General features: G+C 54.8%; 4 protein-coding genes across 6 annotated transcripts in view; all 4 read right to left on the reverse strand.

Moving 5' to 3' along the window:
• The window catches only part of LSM10 (LSM10, U7 small nuclear RNA associated), a 1,852-nt gene extending 1,823 nt beyond the window's left edge, over positions 1–29 (reverse strand). The window contains exon 1 of the mRNA XM_042015395.1: positions 1–29. The gene's annotated coding sequence lies outside the window, so the exon portion shown is untranslated.
• An 87-nt stretch (positions 30–116) lies between these two features.
• OSCP1 (organic solute carrier partner 1) lies at positions 117–11,010 on the reverse strand. 2 transcript variants are annotated; one of them, XM_042015396.1, is made up of 11 exons: positions 10,831–11,010; positions 9,236–9,265; positions 5,638–5,792; positions 4,323–4,490; positions 3,851–3,931; positions 3,184–3,287; positions 2,713–2,841; positions 2,111–2,180; positions 1,515–1,654; positions 867–930; positions 117–553 (listed from the first exon to the last, which is right to left on the reverse strand). In XM_042015396.1, the coding sequence occupies exons 1-11, from the start codon at positions 10,940–10,942 to the stop codon at positions 437–439; spliced, it is 1,170 nt and encodes a 389-aa protein (XP_041871330.1). In that variant the 5' UTR covers positions 10,943–11,010; the 3' UTR covers positions 117–436. The 2 variants fall into 2 exon arrangements, with proteins under 2 accessions (XP_041871330.1, XP_041871331.1); XM_042015397.1 differs by lacking the exon at positions 9,236–9,265 and having other exon boundaries at positions 118–553; positions 10,831–11,005.
• Positions 11,011–12,069: 1,059 nt separating this feature from the next.
• Positions 12,070–18,509, reverse strand: MRPS15 (mitochondrial ribosomal protein S15). The gene is made up of 8 exons (XM_042015398.1): positions 18,373–18,509; positions 17,442–17,504; positions 16,759–16,834; positions 15,985–16,033; positions 15,356–15,440; positions 14,366–14,424; positions 13,013–13,204; positions 12,070–12,268 (listed from the first exon to the last, which is right to left on the reverse strand). The coding sequence occupies exons 1-8, from the start codon at positions 18,446–18,448 to the stop codon at positions 12,128–12,130; spliced, it is 741 nt and encodes a 246-aa protein (XP_041871332.1). The 5' UTR covers positions 18,449–18,509; the 3' UTR covers positions 12,070–12,127.
• A 434-nt stretch (positions 18,510–18,943) lies between these two features.
• Positions 18,944–25,413, reverse strand: CSF3R (colony stimulating factor 3 receptor). Of its 2 annotated transcripts, XM_042015791.1 has the most exons (16): positions 25,272–25,413; positions 24,339–24,434; positions 23,743–24,042; positions 23,535–23,658; positions 23,272–23,441; positions 22,406–22,560; positions 22,080–22,239; positions 21,870–21,952; positions 21,556–21,769; positions 21,190–21,378; positions 20,851–20,952; positions 20,437–20,583; positions 20,095–20,235; positions 19,868–19,958; positions 19,628–19,709; positions 18,944–19,502 (listed from the first exon to the last, which is right to left on the reverse strand). In XM_042015791.1, the coding sequence occupies exons 2-16, from the start codon at positions 24,406–24,408 to the stop codon at positions 19,119–19,121; spliced, it is 2,412 nt and encodes an 803-aa protein (XP_041871725.1). In that variant the 5' UTR covers positions 24,409–24,434; positions 25,272–25,413; the 3' UTR covers positions 18,944–19,118. The 2 variants fall into 2 exon arrangements, with proteins under 2 accessions (XP_041871725.1, XP_041871726.1); XM_042015792.1 differs by lacking the exon at positions 18,944–19,502 and having other exon boundaries at positions 19,655–19,746; positions 25,272–25,412.
• Positions 25,414–25,784: the final 371 nt, after the last annotated feature.

Here is a 25,784-nt window from a genome sequence, read left to right on the forward strand (position 1 = left end):
CCTTCCCGCGCGCCCGCTCGCGCCGCCCCGCCCCCCGCGCACGCGCGGCCCCGCCCCCCGCCCCGCCCACGGCTGGAAGAGGCGGGGCGGCCCCGCGCGATGTCCCCATGTCCCCGTGTCCGCGTGTCCCGCTGTCCGGTTGTCCCCATGTCCCCGTGTCCGCGTGTCCCGCTGTCCGGGTGTCCCGATGTCCCCATGTTCCGGTGTCCGCGTGTCCCGGTGTCCCCATGTCCCGCTGTCCCCGTGTCCCGCTGTCCGCGTGTCCCGCTGGCCGCGTGTCCCGATGTCCCCATGTTCCGATGTCCGCGTGTCCCGATAACCCCATGTCCCGGTGTTCCCGTGTCCCGCTGTCCCCGCGTCCCGGTGTCCCGCTGTCCCGGTGTCCCCGTGTCCCGCTGTCCCCGTGTCCCGGTGTCCCGCTGTCCCCGTGTCCCGCTCAGAGCCCGTCCATCAGCGCCAGCAAGTCCTCGCCCTTCTCGGCGCTGCCCGGGCGCGGCTCCGCCACCTCCAGCTCCCCCAGGATGCGGGACAGCTCCGCCCGCCGCCCCGGCTCCTGCGGGACAGACACCGCGCTCAGCCACCGCCGGTGTCCCCACGCTGCTACCGCGGCCGGGACTGGGCTGGACTGGGACGTGCCCCTTCTACACCCAAGTCGGCTAAACACTTGCTCTGGTATTTGTCAGGATTCAAGTTTTCTTAGTAAATAATCACCAATTCCACTGTCTTGGCAGAAAGTTGGCCATTACTTAGTTATGAGCTTAAGTGAAATGGGAAAAAATGTATTTTTAAGTCCCTGCTCTGGGTGAAACACAGTCCTTAGCAAGGCAGGGATGGTGAGAACCAGTGATGTGAAACATGTAACATACCTGCGTGGCTTCAATGTTGATAACCTTGTAGGACAACTCCTCTGGTCTGGTCTGTGCCGCATGTCTTGATTAAAAACATGAAAAGAGTGGTTAATCCCATGAAGATGTACAAGGAAGTGATAAAAATCAGACTTCATGAAGCTCCTGTAGGAACAAATGATGCTCAGAGGATGCTCATAGGGCCAGACTGGATGGGGCTTGAAGCAACCTGGTCTAGTGGAAGGCGTCCCTTCCCATGGCAGGGTGGAATCAGAGGACCCTTAAGGTCCCTTCCAACCCAAACCATTCTGTAATTCTATGAAGTCTGAACAATGCCGCTCTTCCTACTTGGCAAATTAATGTGTTCACCCCAGTTTGGAGGCTTCTCCCCATCCTAAATTTTTTTGTTAAGTGTAGAAGAGCAGGAATATTTCTGTAGCTGAGATTAAAAGCAGGTAAAAACATCCTGCTAAAAGGGCTGAAGGTATGTTTCTGTCCCTCCAGACAGATCCCAGCCAGCGGCATTTGGAGCAAGGCTGCATCACAGGAGACATCTGGAGCAGGATAACAACCTGCTGGTCTGACCCTAAAGCTGTTGAGGGCCAGCTTTGGTCTCCAGGGCTCCCCACAGGGCACCCCAAACCCAAACCAAGAAGGACTCCAGCATACTCTTCCTCCTCGTCAGTCGTGAACAAGTTCAGCCGAAATCCCGTCTCACCACCAGCGGGTTTCTGGATGTCCAAACCTCCCAGCAGCCGGGCCAGAAAGTTCAGCTCTTCTTTAGCAAGAGGGTTGGGGACAATGTTCTCCTGCAGGAAACAGCAAGGGGCCCGCTGGGCAATTACCTGGGAGATGGGGCTGCAAGGAGCTTTGATATTCCATACATGTCCTTCAGAGGGATACAAACACATTTCCCTGTTGTTCCTGGGACAGATTGTGCAGATAACCAGTAATCACCAGCTCGATATTGGAAATGGTTGCTTGGATTTATAGACTCAGCACAAGATGCTTTTCCAGCTAAATTGGACAAATGAAAAATCTGTAAAGCAAACTTTCTGTTTTCTGAGATTAAAATGGAAGCAAGCACATCCTTGCACAAGCGTGTGGATTCTTTGGGAAAATGTGCCCTTCCCCTGGCTTCAAAGGACTAGGGAGGATTGCATGAGGCTCTGAAAACAACAGAAAAGCTTCCCTGAACTTATCCCGTATCTAGAGACTAAGAATTTGGCCAGTTTAAGCAGTGATAGGTACAGGATGACACTGACCTTCGCCTGGGATGCCAGCTTTTTGGATGATCCCGACATATGTGTCTCCACTGGCCGGGTCACACTGTACCTAGAGGGGAAAACACATGGGGAAGAACAGCCTGTTACTGGGACGAGGTACAGGAACCAGAGGGAGCAGCACAGGATGCAGGATTTTAGGATATTTTTCTGAAGACTGAACAATGGCAATGAGAAGTTACAGCTCAGTGTGGTGCCACAGTGAGGCATTAAGGCGTGTGAGGGACAAAGCTGCAAGAAGGAACATGGGTCTCTTTGGATGGAACATCTACATTAAGGCAAACGTGGAGAACAGAGAGGATTTCTTGACTGTGGTTACATTAAATCCTATTTCACATAAAATGTGGCACCACGTGAGAACATTCTTTCCTCAGCTCCACTGCGGACATAAATCAAAGTTTTACTGTTTTCCACAGCTCTTTAGACACTGTCCACACATGTCCTGGTGCAGGGCAGCACCTTGTAACAAAGTCAACCTGATAATAATAGCAAAAGAGGCCAAAACCACACCAGGCTGAAGATGTGCTTCAGAACAATCCATCAGCATTTGGTTCAGGTTTCTACATATAACAAAAATTACTTACATATTTGTTCCAAGTTTGAGGACTCTGTCTCCATAAAGCTCAAAAGATCCTTCCCTTTGTGGAGTAACGTAATTCCCAGCAGTGGTGAACTCAGCCCTTCTAACTTCCACTCCTTTGTGATTGAATATCCTTAAAAACAAGGCACTATTGAAACATTTAGTAGGTTTAGTCCTGATTTTCAGTACCTAGTTCCTCTGCTTCCTGCACAAGGGGAATAAAACTCTGTTCTGTACATTGGTAAATGCCTGTTACAGGATAAGTTACTAACAGCTAATTTACTGGGATAGAAAACTCCAGAAGCAGCTCAGCATTTCACTGCTGGGTGACTTAGTCCCAAATCCTGCCCTTTAAATAGTGTTTACTGGAGGTTCAGCTATCCATGCAACAGGAATGGCAGTTTGAGCTGAATTCCTGAGCCCTCTGGAATGAAATGCTCCTCCCTGAGCAGCCCCACACATGGCACCAGCTCACCTGATGAGCCCTGGGACCTCCGTGCCCCACGGGACAGGCCCTGAGATTGGCAGCACAAAGCGACCGTTCGAGTTTTGCACTTTATCCTTCAGAAAGATGGAGACCTGCAAAAGGACATCACAACATCACACCTTGGGGAAAACCTCTGCGGACCTTCCCATCCAAATTCCCTGAAATCTGAGCTTGAGCCTCTCTGCCCACACTGGAGAAGGTTTCCTAGAGCTCTTGATGTGTGTAAAGGGATGTATTTACAAAGCCAGTGATGCGGAATTGTGGTCCAGAGGATGGGCACACTGATCTAACATTAAAAAAACTGTATTAAAAACTACATCCTGTTTGTGCATGTGAGTGTGATCAATTTATTTAGAGAATATCAAGACTTCACGCTCAGGTTTCATATCAAGTTTCTTCTAAAAGGAAAAATGGATTTATCAATCAGCAAATCATACTAGTAGAGATTCCCTTTTTCATAGTATTGTGGAATTATTCAGCATTATTGTAGTAGATGTGCTCAATTTGTGAAATTTGAGTGTAATTACAAGCACATCAAGATGACTGAAAAGCACAATTAACAAACCCAAACCTGCAGTGTTTATAAGCAGATCCCTTTGTACTCCAGCCCCAAACTCCCTGTCATTCTCCCTGCCTAGCTGTATTGGGCTCTTACCCTGATGTGCATATCCTGGAAGAAAATGAGGAGTGTTTGCCTGATGAGCTGGAATTCACCATCAGAGAGACAGTTGTAGGTCTGGAAAAGGAAAATCATCATGCAAGGGTTTACAGGTGTTCCATGTCCCACCCACGAAAAGGGGGAACAAGAATATCTGACTATTCTGATCCACAGTATATACAGCATATTCTGATCCACTTGCAGGGGGAGCAGAGATGCTCTAAGAGGGCTGCTGGTCATTATCAGTAATTACTGTCACTAAAACTCTGATTTAATTTCTGCTGAAATCAGTGGAGACTTAAATCAGGCTGAATAAGCAATATATTGATTTAAACTGGACCAGTAGAAAAATAGCACTTGACTCACAGCCCTCCCCAATGTAGTAATTCATCTCTAAGATGATGAAAGAGGTAAAAACCCCATAAAATCAAACCACAGTGTGTCCCACCCTTTTTCTGAGGATTCTTACTTCGATCAGCTGCCGGAAGGTCTCATCCACCTGGTTCAGAATGCCAGGGGAGTCAGAGATGAAATCCTTGATGGCATCCAGGTGGTTGAATGTGACCAGCAGAATGTCCCTGGGCCGAGGGCACAGCAGCACTTGGTATTTGAAGGCCATAGTCATGAGGTCGTACAGCTGCAAAGGAACACGGGAACGTTGGTCCTGTCACACAGGAAACTTCCCGGGGATGGAGAGAGGGATTCAAGCACTCAGGCCAGCACCTGCCTGTGGCACAAGGAACCATTTTAGCTCCGTTTCCTAAAAAGAACAAGACCTCTGCAGTCCCATCCCCAGCCTTCTTGCTGGGTCTCCAAAGTCACCAATGCTCAGGTGAGGTCACACCTCGAGTGCTGGGTCCAGTTCTTGGCCCCTCAGGGCAAGAGAGATACTGAGGGGCTGGAGCGTGTCCAGAGAAAGGAGTGGAGCTGGGGAAGGGGCTGGAACACCTGAAGCGACTGAGGAAGCTGGGGGGGCTCAGCCTGGAGCAAAGGAGGCTCAGGGGGACCTTCGGGGTCTGCACAACTCCCTGGCAGGAGGGGGCAGCCGGGGGGGTCGGGCTCTGCTCCCAGGGAACAGGGACAGGAGGAGAGGGAACGGCCTCAGGCTGGGCCAGGGGAGAGTCAGGGTGGACATCAGGAAAAATTTCTCCATGGAAATGTTTATTAAACATTGTAAGGGGCTGCCCAGGGAGGTGGTGAAGTCCCCATCCCTGGAAGTATCCAAGGAATGACTGGATGTGGCACTCATTGCTCTGGGCTGGGTGACAAGGTGGGGGTTGGTCACAGGTTGGACTCGATGCTCTTGGAGAGCTTTTCCAACCTCAGCGATTCCATGAATTTCAGCAGCACTGACACCTGAGGGGAGGGCTCTCTGGTAATCCCATTCCTACCATTTTTTTCAGAATTGGCTGCGGATACACTGCTTGCAGGCAATAACTCTAACACCTGTGCCTGCAAGACAGTGGGTGTCAGTACAGAAATACAGATGTTTATCCACACCCACAGAAGTGTATATTTTTAATATATATGAAAACATCTGCTAAACTTAAGGAATGCTTAGTGAACTTGTTCAAATCAAAGATTTAGCTGTTCAGGCAGAAATACTCAGTTCTGAGGTAGCTGATGCCACCATGGATTTTCTTGGCTGAGAACCATTTTCACAAGGAAAGCTGTTCCAAAATGCTTCAACATGGTAAGGCCAAAGGTTAATTATTGCAACAGAAACTGCTGGAGCGCAGCTGGGAAGTGCAGCAGAGCCAGGCCAGGTGGCAGGTCTGTGTTACCTTGTCCATGCTGGCCTGGTTCAGTCTCATGATGGAGGTGTGAGCCAGCCGGTCGTACACAGTGCGCAGGGCTTTCTTGGAATAGAGATCCTGGGGTTTGAATAGCTCCTCCATGAAATTTTTCTTGAACATGGCAGAGATGATGTCGTTCATAACTGCAAAGACAAAGAGGCTCTGTGGTTTGCTGCAGAACAGCGCGTTCCTGGTCCACCCCAGCTGCAAGGTTCACACCAGGGTTACCTGTGCAGAGCAGGGACAGAGCACAACAGGAGAGGGGGAACAGCACCTCCGGATCCAGCACTTCCCCAGTCCCACCTGGGCTAAACCAGCTGATGTCCCCCAGGGCACAAATGCCACGTGAGCTGAAGGCAGCAGTCCCTGTTTCCCAGTGGGAGTAAGGCTGGCTTTGTTGTTCTGGTTTTACAGCTATGCCTGGCACTTTTCACTTTTAAATAATGCTGCTCTGATGTGCTGTTATCTAAAAAAGCTGCAGTTCTGCTTCCCAAGGAGACTGTTTTGCATTGTGGTAGATCTCTGCAGATTGCAGCTACATGGCTGTGCCTGTTCCTCGACACGCTCTGACACTATCAGTCTATTTTTTAACTTCTCAACGGAAGCTCCTGCAGGGCTCTGTAATCTTTATTCAAATGGATTAACACTGGCAGGTATTTAATAAAGCATTTATATCCCTGAGATCTCTATCAACCCATTTATGGCTCTCACAGCTGAAACTTCTGCAGGCCCTAGAGTTTCAAATGCAGAACTCCAAACTTCCTGACTTGTGGTTCATTTTTTTCTGTGTAAATTTAGCCATGGAACTGTTGTGTGACTTACTGAAGAGTTCTTAGAGCTCAGGAGTGCTGAGGGTGAGAGCTGTGCTCTGGTTATTGAGCTCTTAATACAAACAAGATGGAAAACACAGTGCAGTGGTTCAAGCAGATGCAGCATCTGAGCTTTTGTGCTGGATCTGCTCCTTTTATTATCTCCCTGATACTCTAGAGTTATCATCAACAAACATTTATTTCTCTAACAAAAAAAAAAAGGTAAATTAATATGTCAGGTCACAGACTACTGTACAAGTGTGGATTTTCCTAAGCAAATGACTGTTATGAAGCCTACAATGCCAGACAATTCTTGCGGATTTGAAAAATCTCAGAATAAATAATTAAAAAAAAAAAGGAAAAGGAGAAAAAGTGAACATACAGAGAGTGGTAGTGACCAGTGCTTTGAATTATTGCCCCAGTGATTCCCTGGGGGGTCAGACACCTGGCTTTCCACACCTGTCCTACACCAACAGACAAAGGTGATTTCCCTGTCATTTCACCTCTTCCTAGAGGATTAACTCCCTGGGCACTGCTGGGAGCCTGGGCAGGGAGAGCTGTGTTCCAAGGGTAAGAGCCTCCTGAGGTGATTCTCTCTCCTCCCTAAACCTGCTGGTTACAGGTTCCTCATGCACTGGTCACACACAGCTCAGCAGCCCCTGCGCTGAACCTGACGGGGCTCCCTAGTCCTGGTTTAAACACCCCAAAACCACAGACAGATCTCAGCTCCTGAGCAGTTTGGATCATGAATACACCTAATTGCAAACAGGAAAAAAATTCCTCCTTCCTCCCTTCCTTTCAAATAAACTGGCCATAAAACAATCCCTACTTGCAATCCCAGGCAGAAATCCCCTATTTTTTTGTGGAGAAAATAAAATATATTAGTACTAGTAGATATTAGTATTTAGTTAATTTTGCAGGGAGTCAATTAGGACAAAAATAAAAACTTCTGCTTTATACTGCTATCAAGGAAAATATTTTTCAGCTGCTCGTGTGTGCTGCCCACACAAAGACTTCTCCTGTCTTTGGAGAGTCACAAAGAACTCAAGCCACCAGGAGACAGACATGTCCCAGTACACTGATTTCTCAACAGAATTGAAGGTCTGTGTGAACCATGGGCATAAATTATCTTCTTAAATTAAAACCTCTTGTGTGGGCTATAAAAAGAGCTGAGAAAGACATTAAAAAATCACAGTAAAGGGCAAATTTATAATAAATCTCTCACATGTTTGATAATGAAACAGCAAAGGTCTCAGGGGGCCCTGGGGAGCTGCTGCTCACACCAGTGTGGCCATGGCAGGTGACACAGGAGCACTGGCCCAGGGACATGGCACAAGCAACACAGAAAAAGCAACTGAGCAGACGGGGGGTGGTCATCAGCTGGGATGAGAGGAGGGACACCAGTATAGCCAGTGTGATGGACAGGACTGAAGCTGGGGGTGACGGTGCCTTTGGCCTCCCCACGCCAAGTCACTGGTGACAGGCAGCACGTGTCACCTGCTTGGCTGGGATGCATGGCACGAGACTGGAGCTACGCCTGGGTGATGCTGGTGCTTCCCAGAGGATGCTTGGGGCAGCAGAAGGAACATTCCGAGTTGTGGACAGTCACAGCCTGTGTGCCACAGGCTCGTGGCTCCTAAAGGAACCATGTCACGGCACCATCAGTGACAGCCCCAAGAGGTGACTCCAGGACCCTCCCGAGATCCTCCAGAGCACTGAGAACAGGCAAAGTGCTCTCTCTCACAGGAGAAGTGATGGATCAGCTTGGGACCTGCCCCTGAGCCACCCCTGTCTCACTACGTCACGGCTCTGGGCGGCTCCTCGTTGTTTTGGATGGGATGGAATCTGTTCCTAGACTTCTGAGATGTTAAAGGCTGGGAAAAGGGTGTGCTTGGAAACAGGATGTAATGGTAGGAAAAAAGCTGGGGCAAGCTCCAGGACACCAGTGTTTACCTTCAACAAATATCAAAACCTACCAATGATGCTTATTTTGCAAAACTTCAATCACAACCTTGATCTCTCTTAAAAAAGGGCTGCTCAGAAGGACCCTGTAAATTCTGCTCATGCTCACAGAGCAAAAACCTGAGATTCAAGAGATTCATTTCTTCATTCCTTAGCACAGCCCTTGCTGGAGGCTCCTGTTCCAGGGCAGATTCCAGAGGGAAACGCGTTCACACCTCGGCTGCTCCCCTGCAACACCCGAGGGCTCAATCCCTCCCAGGATCACTCCAGTCAGGGTGAGCTTGGCTGAGGTGTGGGCATCTGCTCCTTGGGGATCACTCTGCCAGGTGACCACCAGCACAGGTGGGTAAAGCAGCTGGGATGGGAATGCCTTTGATCATCCCTGGAGTTCACCTGTCCAAACCTTGAGCAATGAATTAGACAAAACCTTAGAAAAATGGAATATACCCCATATTCCTGCATTTAAGCAGAAAAACGACCTGCACGATGCTCACACAATTACATGCTTGCATGAAAACGACAGTAAAGAAATACAAATACCATTTTTGCAGGCAAGACCACCAGGATAAAAAGTTTTGATCCATTTATAGTCTTGGTTAAATTAACAGCTGATTTTTGAGGCCATACGATTTTAAGATATGGTCTGTTTTTTCACTGATTTACGGTCAAAAGCGCATTTAAGGACCAGGTGAGCATTACTGTTCATTTGTGACACTGACTGAAGGCTGCAGGAACAGCCTCAGGTGTTCAGGCACGATGAGCCCCAGGTGTGCATGTGGGGTTGGACTGGTGCATGCAGCCAGCAGTTACTGTACCTCGTTTCCTGTCCACATCTGTCCATTCATCTACACGAAGCATATAAAACAAAACAGCAGTTCAAGATGTAAGAACAAGAGTTGTAAGGAGAAGAAAAGAAATAAACTAAAAAAAATTAAAAGAAAATAAAAAATAAGCTAACTAATGGATTTTGTCACTTCTCATCAGCATTCAGCACTGAGCATTCAGCACTGAGCATTCAGAATGAGAACCTCACCCTCCCCTCGGATAAAATCCTGCTGCTTCAGTGCACATCAAATTTTACCCTTTGCACTGAGCTTCGGTAGTTTTCAGCTGTATTTTGCCTTACAAGTAACCAGTATTTGAGAGAACAGCTTTAAGCATCAACAAACACCTCAGTGTGGATGAACCACATCTCGGTGAAATTAACACAACAGTTTTTTGGAAGAAAAAACAATCCATGTGTGGACAAACTAAAACAGTCCAATTCTCCTGCTGAGATGCTCCAAGATTTAATTTAGCTAAAATCCTAAACTTGTCCCTGTATGAACAGCAGTAATCTTCTCTCAGATCATTCCCTCATCAGGACACACCTGAATAATTACAAGTGCCCCCTCACAAACAATACAATAATTACACTGTGAACCCTTTATTGTTTAGCACTTCATAAAGGACAGGCAGAAGGGATAACAATACCAAGCTCATATCAAGTTGATTCTTTATTAAAACATCCCAGAGCTTCCCGAGGCACATTCCCCATCCCCTGACAGAGAGATGCAAGGACTTGTAAAGTAAAGCTGTGGTAATTTGCAATGGTAAATACAGAGGTGCTTGGCTGTGAGCTGGAGTTTCGTGCCCCATGTGAAGGCACGAGGCTGTCTGTACAAGGATTTTGGCCAAATGGGATTGTATAAAAGCCAGACAAGGGTTTCAGGAGCCGTATTGGTATTTTAATTTCACAAAACTGCATGTGCTGTGTCTGCACAAGGTTTACAAATTTATTCCTGGAAACTCCTTCCCACTGCAAAGCAACCTGGTCTGCCCAAAAACAGTCCAGGACCTCGGCTGACAACCAAATCCTGAGTTATTTTGAGTCCAAAAGTGATTTCTGAAGCTTTAACTCCCGAATTTAGCACAGAAACACCGACACGGACTCCAGTTTCTTCTTCTGTGTCAGAAACTCCCAAACCAGCGTCAGCAACACCTTCGGGCTGTTCTTACCACAGGAACTTCACCGAGCCGATCAACGCAACGGGCTGCGCTTCCAAGGGGAGACCACAAACCACTGAGGGCTGATTACTGTGATAATTACCGTGGTAATTACTGCGATGGAGCCCTGAAATCGGGGTAAGGAAACTCCTGCCCCGGACCGGCACTGACGCCGTTAGCTCGCAGCATCCTCCGCTGACAGCACCGAGTGTCCCTGCGTGTCCCGGGGCGGCACCCCGGGAACCGGCACCGCCGGGCGGAGCAGCCCGAGCCGCTACCGGGGAGGCGGGAGCGGGGGCAAAGCCCTGCCCGGGGGCACGGGCAGTGCCGCCAGCCCGACACCGCCAGCGGCTCCCCGGCGCGCCGCTGGCACCGGGACACCGGGAGCGGAGGGACCCGTGACCGGCCCGCGCCCGCCGCTCACCTTTGCGCGCCTTCTCTCCGGGGATGCTCTGGGCGCGCAGCCGCTGGTCCAGGATGTAGAGCATCTCCCCGCCCAGGTTCAGGAACAGCAGCGGCAGCGTCCGCGTCGACATGGCCCCGGCACGGCCCCGGCACGGCCCCGCACCCGGAGCGCCGCCGCCGTTGCCCGGCAGCCGCGGGGCCAATCGGGGCGCGCCGTCTTGGCCGGCCGGGGCGCGCGTGCGCATCGTCCGCGGTGCGTGTTCCCGTCATTCCGGCCTGAGTGTGCGCAGCATCCCCGGTGTGTGTTCCCGTCATCCCGGCCTGAGTGTGCGCAGCATCCCCGGTGTGTGTTCCCGTCAGCCCGGCCTGAGTGTGCGCAGCATCCCCGGTGTGTGTTCCCGTCAGCCCGGCCTGAGTGTGCGCACCGTCCGCCGTGCGTGTTCCCATTATCCCGGCCTGAGTGTGCGCACCGTCCGCGGTGCGTGTTCCCATTATCCCAGTCTGAGTGTGCGCAGCATCCCAGTCCGTGTACGCACCGTCCGCGGTGCGTGTTCCCATTATCCCAGTCTGAGTGTGCGCAGCATCCCAGTCCGTGTGCGCACCGTCTGCGGTGCGCGTTCCCGTCATCCTGGTCTGAGTGTTCCCATCACCCCAGTCCCTGCACGCATCGTCCCAGTCCCTGTGTGCATCCTCCCTGTCTGTGTGGGCATCATCCCCACTGCGTGTGCAGAGCATCCCGATCCATGTGCACATTGTCCCAGACTATGTGTGGATCATCCTGGCACACAAGCACGGCCCCTGTGCATGTACAGAATGATTTGGGTTGGAAAGGACATTAAAGCCCATCCAGTGCCACCCCTGCCATGGGCAGGGACACCTTCCACTGTCCCAGGTTGCTCCAAGCCCCAATGTCCAGCCTGGCCTTGGGCACTTCCACGGATAGGGCAGCCACAGCTTCTCTGGGCAGCCTGTGCTAGGGCCTCTCCACCCTCACAGGGAAAGATTTATTCATAATGTCCAATCTAAATGTCTTAAGCTTCAGTTTATAAATATCTAAGAAAATGTGACAGCACAAACTTCTGGGCTGGCTGTGCTGACAGGACACAGGCAGCCCTTGAGCTCTTCCCACTGACAGACCTGCCTCACAGAGTGACTTACCCAGCACCTGGCCTGAAATTAAACTTCTAAACCACTTAAACCACCCGCTACCCTTCCCAGGTGCTCAGAACGGCGCAGACCACATCACATGAGCAGAGGCTTGAGGTCTTTGGGCAGGTGTTTATTGTCAGCCTGTCTGTGCCAGCCTGGCTGTGCCACTACACAGGAGTCCCCTCCTGTGCCTGCTTCTCTTGCACCTGCTTCTCTTGCCGTGCCTGTGCTGCCCCTGCTCTCGCCTGCCACTCTCTCCTCTGCTTCAGCCTCTCTGCTGCTTTCAGCTTCTGCTTCTCCTGGAATACCTGTGGAAGCAGAAAGGAGAGATAGAGCTGCCTGCAGAGCTGCTCCCCAGGCTGTCTGCTGCAGGCAGAGCGGTTCCAGCAGGAGCCAGATCAAATCCTCCCTCTGTGCCTTCCTTGCTCCAGAGAACCATCTGGGATTACTCTGTTACAGCCACCCAGTCACAGAATCACTGAATCATTCAGGTTGGAAAAGACCTCTGAGACCAGAGTCCAACCTGTGACCGATCCCCACTTTGTCAACCAGACCAGAGCACTGAGCGCCATATCTAGTCATTCCTTGGACACCTTTGGTCCAGTCCTTTGGTTGTAATTTCATTGGACTGAAATTTAGCATTTACAAACCAAAGGCACGTCCAGCTTTTGGTTCTGCTCAGTTACACCAAGATCTGCACGCAGCAGTTACACCCATATATTCTGAGCAAATCAGGGCAGACAGTGGGTGTGCCCACGCTTCTGTTCCAAACTGCCATCAAATTATCTCATATATCAGTTCCCATACCAGCATTTGAGAAAAAAGCTGGTTTGAATAAAACATTTTTGAGCAAACCAGTAGCCCATCCCAAAGTGCCTGAGTACAGCATGTGTCAGTGCCCATGACATAAATGTCCCCCATGGAGCTCTTGGCTGAGCTCAGGCAGTTCTCTAGAGACAGGATCAAAGTCAAAGCCTGGCTTAGGAGGACTCAGCTATCAGTCACTTCTAGCTTCTACAGAGGGGTTCTTCCCTGTCCAGCCTGCTCTGTACCTTGATGCAGAGAGCCTTCTTGACCAGCCAGCGCTTGGTGACACGGCGGATGTAGGGCTGGGGGGGGCTGTACTGGATGTCCAGCTGTTTGCAGGTGCTCTCGAAGGTGCTGTAGTTCACCCGGCGCAGGTACCCCAGCATCTTCCTCCGCCGGTCCACATCCATCAGCATGCACCGACGGTTACTTTTGTCCTGCAAAGCACCCAACGTTCACTCCACTGCAGACAGACTGTCCTGCCATTCCAATAAATTACTGAGAACAGACCACATTTTGGCTGAAAGGGAACGATCAGGTTAAGGACAGAGTCTTAGAACAATTTCTGTTGGCAGATGCTGCGAGTACATCAGGTCAGCACAAGATGATCCAAGGAGATACCATTTACTTTGCACTGGAATTGCTTTCTCTGTTTCATGGCTCCACTTTCCCTGAAGACTGTTTTCAGCTTGTGTACAGTTTGTGCCAAAGCTGCAGGGAAGGTCTTCTGGCTAAAACCTACTTCCCCTGAAGTGTGCTGCTTCAGAATAACACAGAAGCATTTACCTTTGTTTCGCCAGAAATTAAATATGAAAATAATCTGTGACTTGGCTCTGACTGTCTGGTTGTTCTCTGGAAGGGCACAAGTGTAGCCTGAGCCACACCAGTCCGGGCAGGTCATGGGAGACGTCTCCCTGTCCTATACGAGTGATTTGTGTAAAGAACAGGCTTCAGCCAAGGAATTACAAAAGGTCTCTTTGCTGCAACTCCTGGTACAGCTTCTGGCTTGTCATAGAAAGCTTAATTCTATTCCCCTGTACCCTTCAAGTTTTCATGAGTAACAATTATGCACTTCTTTCAGATGCAGTTATCAATCCATTTCCCACCTTTTGCCCTGCATAAAGAATCTTTAATATCTCTTGTTCATAAATTCAGTCGAGATGTCTCAAATTTGGGCCTGAACCCAGGCTGCTGCAGGCAGGGAAGTGGCACATTCACACAGCATTGTCCACCAAACATTTCCATGAGCAGAACAAGCACGGACTTTGCTCTTTGCTTATTACTGCAGCTGCCTTCATTAATTAGTGAAAACTAAGTTGTGAAGCCACATCTGCAGTGATGAGAAACGGAGCTCAACTCTGCCCAAAGGAATTTGCTCAGCCATTTCCTCCACTACAGTAACAAACCGGAACACGGAGTCGGCGAAAATCCAGCTGTGCCTGAGCCTGCAGCTCCCCAAACTGGCACCATGGAACAGCTGTAACTATTTTATAAACCTCCTTAGGAATGCCATAATCCCCAGCATTAAAATCCTTTTGTTATAAACTGAGAAAACCACCTGAGCAGCTGCTGTGTGTGGACTCAGATCCACGAGTTACCTTGGGATGCCTCTGGAGGTGCTCCTCGAGCGTGCGTATCCTGGCAGTCAAAATAGCAACTGTAAAAGAACAGAGAGAGAGAGAAGCTGTGTGAGAGCAGCAGCTTTCCCAGCTGATCCACGTTCATCTGCCTTGCCTCAAGCTGCCAGCTGAGCACTGTTGCTCCTGCAGGTACCCACAGCAGCACAGCAGGGACTGCCCACGGCAGAACAGTGCCCACAGGAAACACTGTCCCCAACAAGCACTGCCCACACCAGCCACTCCCCACTGCCCACTGGACAGAGCACAACAACCCACAACACACAACCTGCAGAGCTGTGACTGTTATGAGGCTGCTTAATTAGAGGGTAAGATTTTAGCAACACATCATATAAATTTATCTGTGAATTTGTTCCTCTTGCACTCATTCAATTCCCAGTGATTTGACATCCATTTCACCTCATGGGATTTAAGCTCTGGGGAAGCAGACAGCACTAAAGGTTTTTTTTTCCAAGTGCAGCAGCCATGTCCCTCTGGAGGGAGGGGTTGGTGGCATCCTGCAGAACCAAAGGGCTTTACTGATGACAAAGGGGTGGTCAGTGTTGGTCAGTGCAACATGGCCTTTGTCCCTGCACTGTCCCCACTGTGCTTCAGTCACAGCTCTCCGATGCAGAGAAAAATCTGGGTTCCATGGCTGAATTTGGCTCATTTTGGTAACAGTTGCAGCTCAGTGCTTCATGTCACAGAAGCACTCCAAGCAGAATAATGCACACTCTGCCTTTGGAGGGTGGATGTGGAGCAGGAATTTGGAAGTACCCCAGCAGCCTCTGCAAGTCTTCCAGACCTGGAGCAGTCCTGCAGGGCATCCTGCAGGCTCCCTGCCTCCCAGGGGCTCTCCTGGAGGAGATTCTCCTGAATTATACAGCAAACTGGAAGTGCTGGGGTGGGAACAGCTGAACAGAAGCAGAGATGTTTCATCTGCCAACAACATCCTTCCCTTTTCAAACTTGCCTTGCACCTCAAAGGAGCCACTGTCATTGGGAGACCTCCTGACCTTCTCCACCAGCTGCTGTGTCTTTACCTTCATCTTCTCCTTCTGTGGGTCACAGAAAAGAGGTTGTCACTGTCTCAGGAACAGCAGAGGTCGGAGACACTCAGCTCTCTCCCCAAACACCCAGATAAAAGCTTTGTAATTCAGACCTTTACTCAGTGCTTTTGCATCTCTTCAAGCTCAAGTGGCAAGCATAGAAGAATGGTGAGATCTTTGTGCCACTTTCATACCTGTTTAATTTGTTTTCTGGGCATATGGAAAGTAAAAATAACTTGATGAGCATCTGCTGTCCCATGCAGTGGTTTCTAGAACAGAGGGGGTCGGCCACGAGCAGCTACAGAACAGCTCATTGCCCTGTCACCCCTGAGTACTTTCTTCTCTCATTTTCATATGCAATTGTTACCATAAAGAAGACTGTGTGATAAATTTTAAGAGCAAACCAGACTTATCACTGTAATGTATTTCATCACCCCAGATTTACAGTCACTTAAAAATACAGTAAGTGAAAGACATTTAACAACATAGACAAGTCTCACATAAAGGTGTTCATTAAATCTATTTTTTTTCAAGCAAGCAGAATGACACTGACCTGGCTTGCCATTTCCAGGGACAACAGCCGTTTCACTACATCATCCACACTGCAAGGAGATGGCAAATTAGCTTATAAACTAGAAACAAGTCTATTTAACAACAGAAATGAGCTCAGGTTCTCAGAACATACTCACTTTTCTCAGCTTTAATTTACTCTACAAATTTACAGGGACTCTCCTCCCCTCCCAAACCTGGCAGCCATAAACTGGTGCTCACACTCCTAAGCAAAATCATGGCTCAGATTACAGGAGTATGGAGCAGTTTTGCTGCAAAAATATTTCATTTTAAGACTGGCTCCTTCAGAGATCAGTGAAAGTCACAGTCGGGCCACTGGGGGCCCTCCCTGCACCACACAGGAGCAGCTCTGCATCAGAGCACAACAGTGCTGAGCCCCAGATCCCAAATTCAGCAGCAGCTGAGTTCATGTTGAATTGTTTAATGACACTCTCCATCACCTGAGTTCAAGACAGGCACAGATTATTTGCAAGATGACTATTTCCAGTATTTCAAGATTATTTCCTTTTTTTTCCCCATGGACTACAAAGCCCACAGAGCATGTGGGCAACCAGCATTCGAGCTCACACGGAGTAAACAATCAAGCCCTGACCACTGACTGTGTCTGTAAATTTGACTTTCCAACTGACTTTGCAATTTTTGTGCCCACAGAGCATTAACAATTAATTAGTGAGCAGGTGACAACTTCCACATACCATGGTTATATGTAAGATACAAACAACTGCAGTGAGCAGCCATTCCCTCTCCCTGTTCATACCTGTTCATTATCGGGAGATTGGCATAATCCTTCTTCAGCAAGGTGGGAGGGAGGTCATCCAGATGGCTGGGGATGTCTACAAAGAGAGAAACATTTGAGGAAGAGCAGGACAAAATCAGAGCTCTGACCTTGCAAATCAGATCAGAGGAAACATGTTCTGAAGGAAACTGACTGTGTGCTCCAAATAAGAACTGAGCAGATTCAGCCAAGATGGCAGGAACTGAGTGAAAAAAACAGGTTCAGTCTCTTCCCTTCAGCACTCTGGACTTACAATATGGTGTACATGTATTTACAACAATCCACCGAGCTCAGAGGCCACAGAATACCATAACAGTTTGTGCTGGAAGGGACATTAAAGCCCATCTGATTCCACCCCCTGCCATGGGCAGGGACACCTTCCACTGTCCCAGGTTGCTCCAAGCCCTGTCCAGCCTGGCCTTGGACACTGCCAGGGATCCGGGGGCAGCCACAGCTTCTCTGGGCACCCTGTGCCAGGGCCTCCTGACCCTCACAGATCTCCTGCTACTGACAATCATTCATCTCCCCACATTCAGGAGGAGAGGAATCTTCTGAGTAACTTCTGAGCTTGCAAGGAACTATTTCTGGAATGATTTCTGTGCCATGAGGATACAACTCTGAGCATGTCAACAGTAAAACATTTGGTCCTGTGGAACTTGACATACCTTTCCTCTTCCTTGTCACACGTCTGGCATAACCCCTGGCTGCCTGGAGCACAGGACTGCAGACTGGGTGGGAGAAACAGAGAGACATCAGCCTTGCGTGCACTTCTCCAGCTCTGTACGTGTCAGATGCTGCTCAGTCTGTCTGAGGTCAGAGCACTGAGCCTCTGAGGTGATCAGTGATCAGACACATCTTTAGTCCCAGAGCAGTGTGGGATAGTTCAGAGTGGCTCTCACAAGGTGCTAAAACAAACCAAGCTGTGCCGCTTGAGAGTGAGCAAATGCTGAGGCCGGAGCGGCAGAACAGACTGCACACACTGAGAGCTGTGAGGGCTCCCTGTGCAAATGTGCTCATTTAGAGAGTTTAAACTGCTCAATTAACTGCTCAATTAATTCAGTCTCATGAGCGACGTGGAGGGGCTGCTCTGGACCACCCCAGTGTCAGACCTCAGGGGCAGAGACACCTGGGGAAAGCCCGGGGACAACCTTTGTCTGACACAGCTCGGTACAGACGGGAATATCATCACCAGCCAGGACTTCCTCATTCTTTGACCTTTCAAGAACAAACTCTTCCAGCTGCTCTTCCAGGGCCCTGCTGCTGGAATCAGGACCTGCTTCTGGCCATTCACCTGTGCCCGGCTCGGCCACCGCCGCTCCAAGGGCACTCCAAGGGACCGCCGGGACCCTGCCCGCACCCCGGGTACCCCCAAGGTCACCCGGTCCCCTGTCTCGTTTCAGCGGGGACAGACCACGGGGCCGGTGTGTGGTCCCCTGAGTGACCCCCGGCCACCCCCGACCCCGCGACCGCCCCTTTCCCCGCATCCTCAGCTCCCATCCCGGCCCCGACCCGGCTGCTCCCCAATTCCTCCAGCGGGTCTCGCTTTCCTTTCCACCCTCCCTCCCAGCGGCCTCCCGAGCCCCCCGCGCCCCTCACCGGGCTCTGCCCTGCCCAGCACGGCGGCCCCGGCACGGGCCGGCCCCGCCAGGCCGCGGCCCAGCAGCGCCAGCATGGCCCGCGCTCACCGGCACGCCGCCATGGGCGCCGCCATCTTGCCCAGGCGCGACTGGCGAGTGCCGAGACAGGGCGGAGGGAGCGAGCGCCGAGCGCGTCGATGGCTGTCCCGGATTCCGGTCCCCTCCCCGTCTTCGTCCCGGTCCCGGACCCCTCCCTGTCCCCGTCCTTGTCCCAGTCCCTGTCCTGTCCCCGTTCCCGTCCCCGTCCCGGTCCCGTCTCCATCTCCATCTCCATCTCCCATCTCCATCTCCATCTCCATCTCCATCTCCCATCTCCATCATCTTCATCTCCATCTCCGTTCCCGTCCCCGTCTCGGTTTCGTCCCCTACCTGTCCCCGTCCTCGTCCCGGTCCCGATACTCGTTCTGTCCCCGTCCCGGTTCCGGTCCCGTCCCAATCCCTATATCCCTGTCTCGGTCTCGTCCCGGTCCCGTTCCCGTCCCCGATCACGTCCCCATCCCCATCCCCGGGCTCCCGCAGAGGCGCCCGGGTTGTTCGCAGCACGTCTCCGTTTATTTCGGAGGGAAAGAGTCGGGAGGGGGCACACACACAGAGCGGGGTGGAGCCGGGCAGCGCCCCGGGGTGCGGCTGGAACCCCGCGAGCGGTCCCCGCATCCCGGGGCTCCCTCTGGAGGACCCGGTGTCGCTGCCCGGCTCCATCCCGCGCTAGTCCGCCCGGCACTCGTGCAGCTCCTCGGCCCCGCCGATGCGGAGCCCCTGCAGCAGCGGGAAGGTGGCGGGGGGCTCCTCGGGGAACCCCCAGTCCCCCGCGCCGCCGCCGTCCCCGCGGCCCCGCAGGTTCTCGTAGAATCGAGGACCAGGCTCGGGGAGCAGCGGCTGCCCCCGGTACCCCGCGCCCCCCACCCGCGCATACTGCACGGGCTCCCCGGGACCCTCCTGCCGCACGTAGGGCCGGGTCACCGCCGGGAGGGCGACGAGCAGGGCGGGGGGTTCCTTCCCCGGCTGCTTCCCCGGTTCCCCTTCCAGCACGGTGACCGTGGAGATGGCGGCCGGGCCGGGCTCCCTCGCGGCGGGGACCTGGATCGGCTCCTGGGGACCAGAGGGAGGTCACAGCCGGTGCCATCTGCCCCTGCTGTCCCTCACCGTGGCCTCGCGCCCCGGGGCCATGTGCAGGGTGGGGACTGGGGGGCCAGGGAGCAGCCGGCCGGTCTCACCTGCGGCGCCGCTGCCGGCACCCACTTGCCCAGGCTGCTGTTGGCAGGGTCGGGGACACTGGGCCAGAGCTGCTCCTTCATCCTGGGGACCACGGGATGAGAGGACTCAGCGAGGCGGGCTGGAATGGGTGGCCTCAGTGCTGGACTGGCTCCCGCCAGGCTCCTGGAGGGATGTCAGCACTCCCGCAGACCACCCTGTCCCACCGGCAGCCCAGCCTGGGGCGGGGCTCTGCTACTCACCGCTCGTTCTTCTGGAAGCAGATGAGCAACACCATGAACAGGACAAAGATCAGCCCCAGGGTCAGGAAGAGGAACTGGATCTCAGTGTCATCTGGGAAGTGGGACAGGGTCACAGGGAACTGCAGTGGGCACTGCCAGCTGTGCTGTGCCATGAGGCCAGGGCAGGACCAGGGTCTGCGGGTCCCCTCCCATCTCCCCCCCCCGCCCCGAGTGGCTGCACCCCTCACCCAGCACTGTGGTCACCAGGGTCAGGCTGGTGCCATTGGTGCCGCCGGCGGCCGTGGATGCCATGATGTGCACCTTGTACAGGGTCGATGGCTTCAGCCCCCGGATGACAAAGGAGCTGAGGGAAGGATTCACGGTGGCACCTGGGGACACACGGGGCTGTTGGTGTGGTGGAATCCCCTCACCTGCACAGCCCCTTGGATCTCTGCTGGCCAGGGCCCTGTGAGACACCCATACAACTCCCTGACCCTCTCTGAGAAGGACACAGGGTCTGCTGATATCCCCACCCAACATGTCAACGTGGGACAGAGGGGAAGGTCACTGGTGCTGCAGGCAAAACTCACTGGCCACATCAGCAATGCTGTTGGCCCAGAAGATGGTGTAGCTGGTGATGAAGCCGTTCTGCATATCCACTGGCAGTGGCTCCCAGCACAGCTCGGCCTCTGACTTGCTGATCCTCCTGAGGTGAAGCTTTGGGGCATAGGATGGTGCTGGAAAGAGCAGGACAAGGGGGACCAGGTGCTGAGCAGAGCCACTGCCTCGGGTGGGAACTGGTGGGGGGGTCCCACTCCCGAGGTGTGGGCATCAGGACCTGCCCACGCTGTGGGGGAGCTGAGAGCACCTTCAGAGACGAGACAGATCCAGTCCCTCAAGCTGAGCTCTTTGGCACAGCTCCTGGATTAGGGGTACATGGGGGAGGGAGTGTTCCTCCTTTTGGAAGGGCAAAGTCTTGGTGGTGGGGCACCCTTCCCACGTACCCTTCTGCAGCGAATAGGCTGTGGTGTGGATGGGCACCCCGACAGTGTCCTCATAGAGGGGGTACAGTGAGATGTTGTACAGCTGGAAAGGCTTGATGCCATCTACAACAGAGAGCAGAGGGGGCTGGGAGTTTGGGGCACTGGCTGCTGAGACCCCTCAGCTGCCCCTGCCTGTGCCCCACGGCACCAGCCCACCTACCCTGGGGGTGGATCCAGAGGAAGGAGGGAGGGTGGGAGGTGGGCTGGGGCCAGGGCTTGGTCCTGGTTTGGTCAGGATGGGTGCCAGCCCCCTGGGACAGATGACCAGGGGGTCAGGGTCCCCTGGCAGCCCCTGCTTACCCTGGATAAGGGCTGTGGTGGCTGCCCCATCACGCTCCATCTGCCAGCACGCGCTGCAGTGCCCAGGCTCTGCTGTCACCCGCTGCCATTCCAGGACGTAGGCGATCACTGGGGCCAGCGGTGCCTCCCAGTGCACCCAGAGGCTGTGCTCGTCCCCGGGCACGGCCCGGAGCCCGGACAGGGGCTGACCTGCATGGAACAAGCAGCCGGGATGATGGGAGAGGGGAGCACCTCTCCCACATCACCCCCTGTGCGCCCCGGGTTGGAATCTGCCCTCTCCTTGCCCTGGCTGTGCAGCCCATGGCAGTCTGCTCGAGGGAAGCACAGCCCCGGGGGACACGCGGAGGTTTCGGGCACTGCCCTCACCTTTCCTCTGTAGGAGGACGACCTCGGTCGGTGCCGATTCGCCGGCGGCGTTGTAAGCTGAGAGATAGACCCTCCTGGTCCTCGCGGGCACCGAGAAGTTGCACTGGGTGTGGGCGGTGTTGCAGATGGTGGAGGGGTCCCTGCCCCTCCTCCGGGGGCTCAGGGTGACGCGGTACCCCAGCACTCTCCCGTTGGCCTCCCGCTGCCGTGGGGCCTGGGTGGGGCAGGGGGTGCGGATGTCAGTCCCTGCGGGGATCTCAGGCCCCAGGGCAATGCCCCGGCAGCTCCCGCGCCCCTCGCCCGCCCCTGCTCACCTTCCAGCGCAGCTGCACCTCCAGCGGCTCCCCTGCCCCGGCCGGCTGAGCCTCCCACCACGCGTCCAGCTTTCCTGTGGGGGCTGCAACGGGGGGGGATGGCAGAAGCTGAGGGGCCAGCGTGGCTGTGCCCCCAGCGCTGTGCCGCCTGCCCTCAGTGCTGTGCCGCTTGCTCGGGCAGAGGGGACCCCCTGGGTGACTCACACGCACCTTTCTCGTGGGTGGTGTAGTTCCTGCCCGGGCTCCACTCGCTCCAGTAGGCCAGTGCCGACGCTGAGCTCCGCCGGCACCGCATCTGGAAGTGGTACTGTGTGCCAAAGAGGAAGCCGCAGCGCTGCGCGGTGCCGGCCCGGCCGATGATGCCGGTGACCTGGTGGCAGCCAGAACGAGGGCTGTGCTGGCTCCTGCCTCGGGCAGGGGCTCTTGTGGGCGCGGGGGGACACTTTGCCGTCCCACTCCCACATGGCGCTCCCACTGCTTGGAGCAGAGGGAGGGTCCCGGCTGCTGCCCGGTCCCACTGCCCCAGCGGCACTCACCAGGACCCAGGCAGGGTCCTCGGGTGCCCGGTAGCGCAGCTCACATTGCAGCTCCATGTGCTCTGTGCCCCGCGCCACATCCCAGGCCAGGGCGATGCAGTCGGTCTGGAAGGGGATGGACTGGATGCTCTGCAGGGTTGGGGGGTCCAGCTTGGCTGTAGGAAGAGCAGGGGAGAGCTGGAGACGTGTGTGGTGGGCAGTGCCCAGAGCCACGTCCTCACATGTGCCTGTTGTTAATGCCAGGAGCTGCAGCCAGGGTGCTGCAGCAATAAATGGGGGGAAACCACCCCAAAACATTTAGGAGAATGGCTGGTGGCAAGGGACAGGAGCTGGCATGTGCCACTGCTTGGGAATGGGTAATGGTAGTGAGTGCAATGCTGGCACTGCTCTGCATTAACAGCTGTGCAGAGAAAACAGATTCCATGGGGCCTGGTGTCTGGAACACCCTACATTTGGGTCTGCTCGGGGGTGAGAGCGTGGCACAGCCATGGGAGGGCTCAGCTGGTTCCTGGGCAGTCTTTCCCCAGCCTCAGATCAGGGAGGATAAGTCTCTGCATCTGGGAAGGCTCCCTTTATAAATAGTTTATAGGCACTGGATCCATTATTAATAGACCTCCTGAATAAATGGGTAATCAATTGCTGGAGGAGCTGTGGAGTGCAGCAGGTCAACTGGCAGCTCGTAACCCGCCGCACGCGCTGCTCTGTCTGTAACGCAGCGCTGGCACCGATTCATCCCGGCAGGACATTCATCATGGAACCTGCCCGTAAAATGTGACCTCAAAGCCCGATGTGCTTTAATGGCGCTTTAATACCCCTGTCACCGGTGATGAGCTTCCCTGGCCCCTGACCTCTGCACCGTCACTCACCCACGTCCATGGGGTCGATGCGGAGATGCTCTGACTCGGCTGTGCCCAGGGCGTTGGTGGCAGACACCCAGATCTCCATTTGCCGGTACAGCTGGAGCAGCCGGCGTGGCACCGTGCAGTGGCTGTGCCCTCCTTGCGGGGTGCAGCCCGTCACCACCTGGGCTCTGCTCCTGCGGCAGCCAGAGCAGTGGGCTCGGGGTCCCTCTGGCAGAGGACGAGGCTTGCTATGGGGTTTAGCAGGGGACCATGGTCCCGGGACTTACCCGGCGCACTTCAGCACGATGCTGGTGGGGAGGTGGCTGTCGGTTCCCTGCTCCCACTGGCACGTCAGCCCGTAGTCACTGAGGTTCAGGACACAGCTGAGGTTGAGGGGCTTTGCTGGAGGGTCTGGGGGAGAACAGCAGGAAAGAGCCTGAGCAAGTGCCCGTCCCTTCTGGGGAGGAGGGTGACCCATGCTGGCAGCAGACTTACAGCCCGCCCTGATCTCGGCCATGCCAATGCGCTGCTTGGTCCCATTCCACTCCACACAGCACCACAGCCTGGCCTGTGTGTGGTTGAACCGGGGCAGGGTGAGGTTGGACACCTCCGTGCCCCCTGGACCTTGGCGCTGGCTCCCGGCCACAAGCTTGTTGTCCAGCATCCAGATGATCCGGACCTTCCCCTGCTCCAAGCCACGGCAGAGCTCTCTCTGGATGGTGCAGGACGCCGTGACAGCCGAGCCCAGGGGCACAATGGGCGAGCCCACAGCCACCGAGGCGCAGCCCAGTGTCCCTGCAGGCAAGAAAAGCGTGTCACATCCTGGGCACAGCTGTGACAAAGCCATCTCAGCTCCTCAGTGCCCAGGCGGGACACAGGGAGGAGCCTCTTCCCTTAGATGGGCCCCCCCAGCCCTGGAGAGGAAGAGCCGAGCGTTGGGCAAGCCACCGGCACATGCCAGGCCCCATCCTGCCCGCGCCTGCTGCGCTGCCGCCGCTCCTGCCTGCCCCGTGGCCCCGGCCAGCCCGGCTGGGGCGCAGGGTGCCGGGGATGGCGTGGCTGTGGGACAGGACAGGATGGACCGCACTCACCGCCCAGGTGGAGGAGCAGAAGCAGGGAGAGCTGCAGCAGGAAGGGTGTCCCAGCACCGCGTCTGGCCATGGTCTCCTCCGTGGCTTTGGCATCACCTGGAGCGGAGAAAGCGGCTTGTTCTGGGGGTCGGCAAGGGCTGGGGACGAGGTGGGCTGAAGGAGCCGGGCTCCATTGTCACCGGCGCTTCCTGGAGCAGAATGTCCTTTCGCTGTCAGCGTCAGCCCGGCCCCGCAGCCCTTCTGACACCTCCGCCCCCGGCTCGGCGCCCGCGCTGCCACAGCCGCCGGCGTGGGAAGCGCAGCGGAGAGACCCCGCAACGCGGGTCCCTCCACACCGGCGTCACCGTCCCGGCCCCGCACGCCATCCCGGGCACAGCACCCTGTGCCCGGCCGCAGGCACGGGCTGATTTTATCTCCACTATCTCCAGCCGCTGCCGGGCAGAGATTTGCGGTTTGAGGGCGGGTGAGCGCTGGGACGGCGGAGGGCGACAAGCTGGGAGAGGGAAGTGAGTGACCGACAGCAGCAGAGCGGGACTGGCCGGAGCTGCGGGGTCCTGCCCACGCCCGCCACGGCTGCCCCCGTCGGCTGCATCTCCTGCCTGCTGTTGGGAACGGCCCTAGGAGCGGTGGCTGCCTCTGCCCCTGCCCGGCCGCCTCTGCCCGCATCCTCTGCCCCGGGTGGGTCCCAGACACAGTTCGGAGGGGCTGCCCAAACTGTGCCCAGTTCCGGGTGCCCACAGCTCCTCACTCTCCAAGCCAACATCCAGAGGGAGACAAAGCACTCGAGTGTGGGAAGTGGGACAGCGGCAACCCCTGAGCACTCGGCATGTGCGCCTGTCCCAGGCAGGGACTGGGGAGAGCAGCCACAGACAAGGTGCTGCTCAGTGGGACCTCAGCACCACGCACCCACCCCTACCTCACCTCCATCCCTACCTCGCCTCCATTCCTGCCTCTCCTCCGTGTCCGGTGCGTCCGGCTGCCGCTCACCGCCGGCTCCGAGCGCGGGGCTCCGGCTGCCGGCGGCTGGCCGTGCTCAGCCTGTTTGCTAACATGCTGCTTTCCCCGTTAGTTCCTCAAAAGCAGGGCCGTTAGTTGCTGTGACGCTCTGAAGAAGGTGATTGCAAAACACTTCCCTGAAGTCTGCGACCCCCTCGCTCGCCGCAAGCAGGAAAGCCCAGGGGACGCAGACACCCCGAGCAGCGCCCGGCCTCCACCCTGCCCGCTCCAGCGGCCGGACCTGGCACAGCCGGGATGTGGCACAGACAGTTCCTTACTGCAACTGCCGTGGGGCCACCGGCCTGGGCTGGGGGACACGGCAGAGGAGCGTGGATGTGGCAGGAGGCCACTGGCCAGGGAGTGAGCAACTCAAGGGGCAGGAGGCAAACCCAGCCATGGCTGCCAGCACGGTGTGATGCCACCTGCGAGCAGCTCACATCCCCAAGCCTG

Source organism: Corvus kubaryi, unplaced genomic scaffold, assembly GCF_017639235.1.
Source record: "Corvus kubaryi isolate FWS band 111438036 unplaced genomic scaffold, C.kubaryi_AGA036_p1.0 split3-37304, whole genome shotgun sequence".
NCBI classification, from domain to species: domain Eukaryota; kingdom Metazoa; phylum Chordata; class Aves; order Passeriformes; family Corvidae; genus Corvus; species Corvus kubaryi.

What these genes read in the sequence shown, in the direction of transcription:
- OSCP1 (XM_042015396.1), bottom strand. Translation starts at nt 10,942, where the DNA reads ATGTCGACGCGGACGCTGCCGCTGCTGTTCCTGAACCTGGGCGGGGAG. An exon ending in CCTTCCGGCAGCTGATCGAA is followed by an intron (nt 3,932 to 4,322) that starts GTAAGAATCCTC and finishes TTCCTTTTCCAG; the next exon opens with ACCTACAACTGTCTCTCTGA. An exon ending in AGCTGGCATCCCAGGCGAAG is followed by an intron (nt 1,655 to 2,110) that starts GTCAGTGTCATC and finishes TGTTTCCTGCAG; the next exon opens with GAGAACATTGTCCCCAACCC.
- MRPS15 (XM_042015398.1), bottom strand. Translation starts at nt 18,448, where the DNA reads ATGCTGGCGCTGCTGGGCCGCGGCCTGGCGGGGCCGGCCCGTGCCGGG. An exon ending in TGTGACAAGGAAGAGGAAAG is followed by an intron (nt 16,835 to 17,441) that starts GTATGTCAAGTT and finishes CTCTCTTTGTAG; the next exon opens with ACATCCCCAGCCATCTGGAT. An exon ending in CCCTGGAAATGGCAAGCCAG is followed by an intron (nt 15,441 to 15,984) that starts GTCAGTGTCATT and finishes TGTGACCCACAG; the next exon opens with AAGGAGAAGATGAAGGTAAA.
- CSF3R (XM_042015791.1), bottom strand. Translation starts at nt 24,408, where the DNA reads ATGGCCAGACGCGGTGCTGGGACACCCTTCCTGCTGCAGCTCTCCCTG. An exon ending in GGCCGAGATCAGGGCGGGCT is followed by an intron (nt 23,659 to 23,742) that starts GTAAGTCTGCTG and finishes GTTCTCCCCCAG; the next exon opens with ACCCTCCAGCAAAGCCCCTC. An exon ending in CCTGGTGACCACAGTGCTGG is followed by an intron (nt 19,959 to 20,094) that starts GTGAGGGGTGCA and finishes CCCACTTCCCAG; the next exon opens with ATGACACTGAGATCCAGTTC.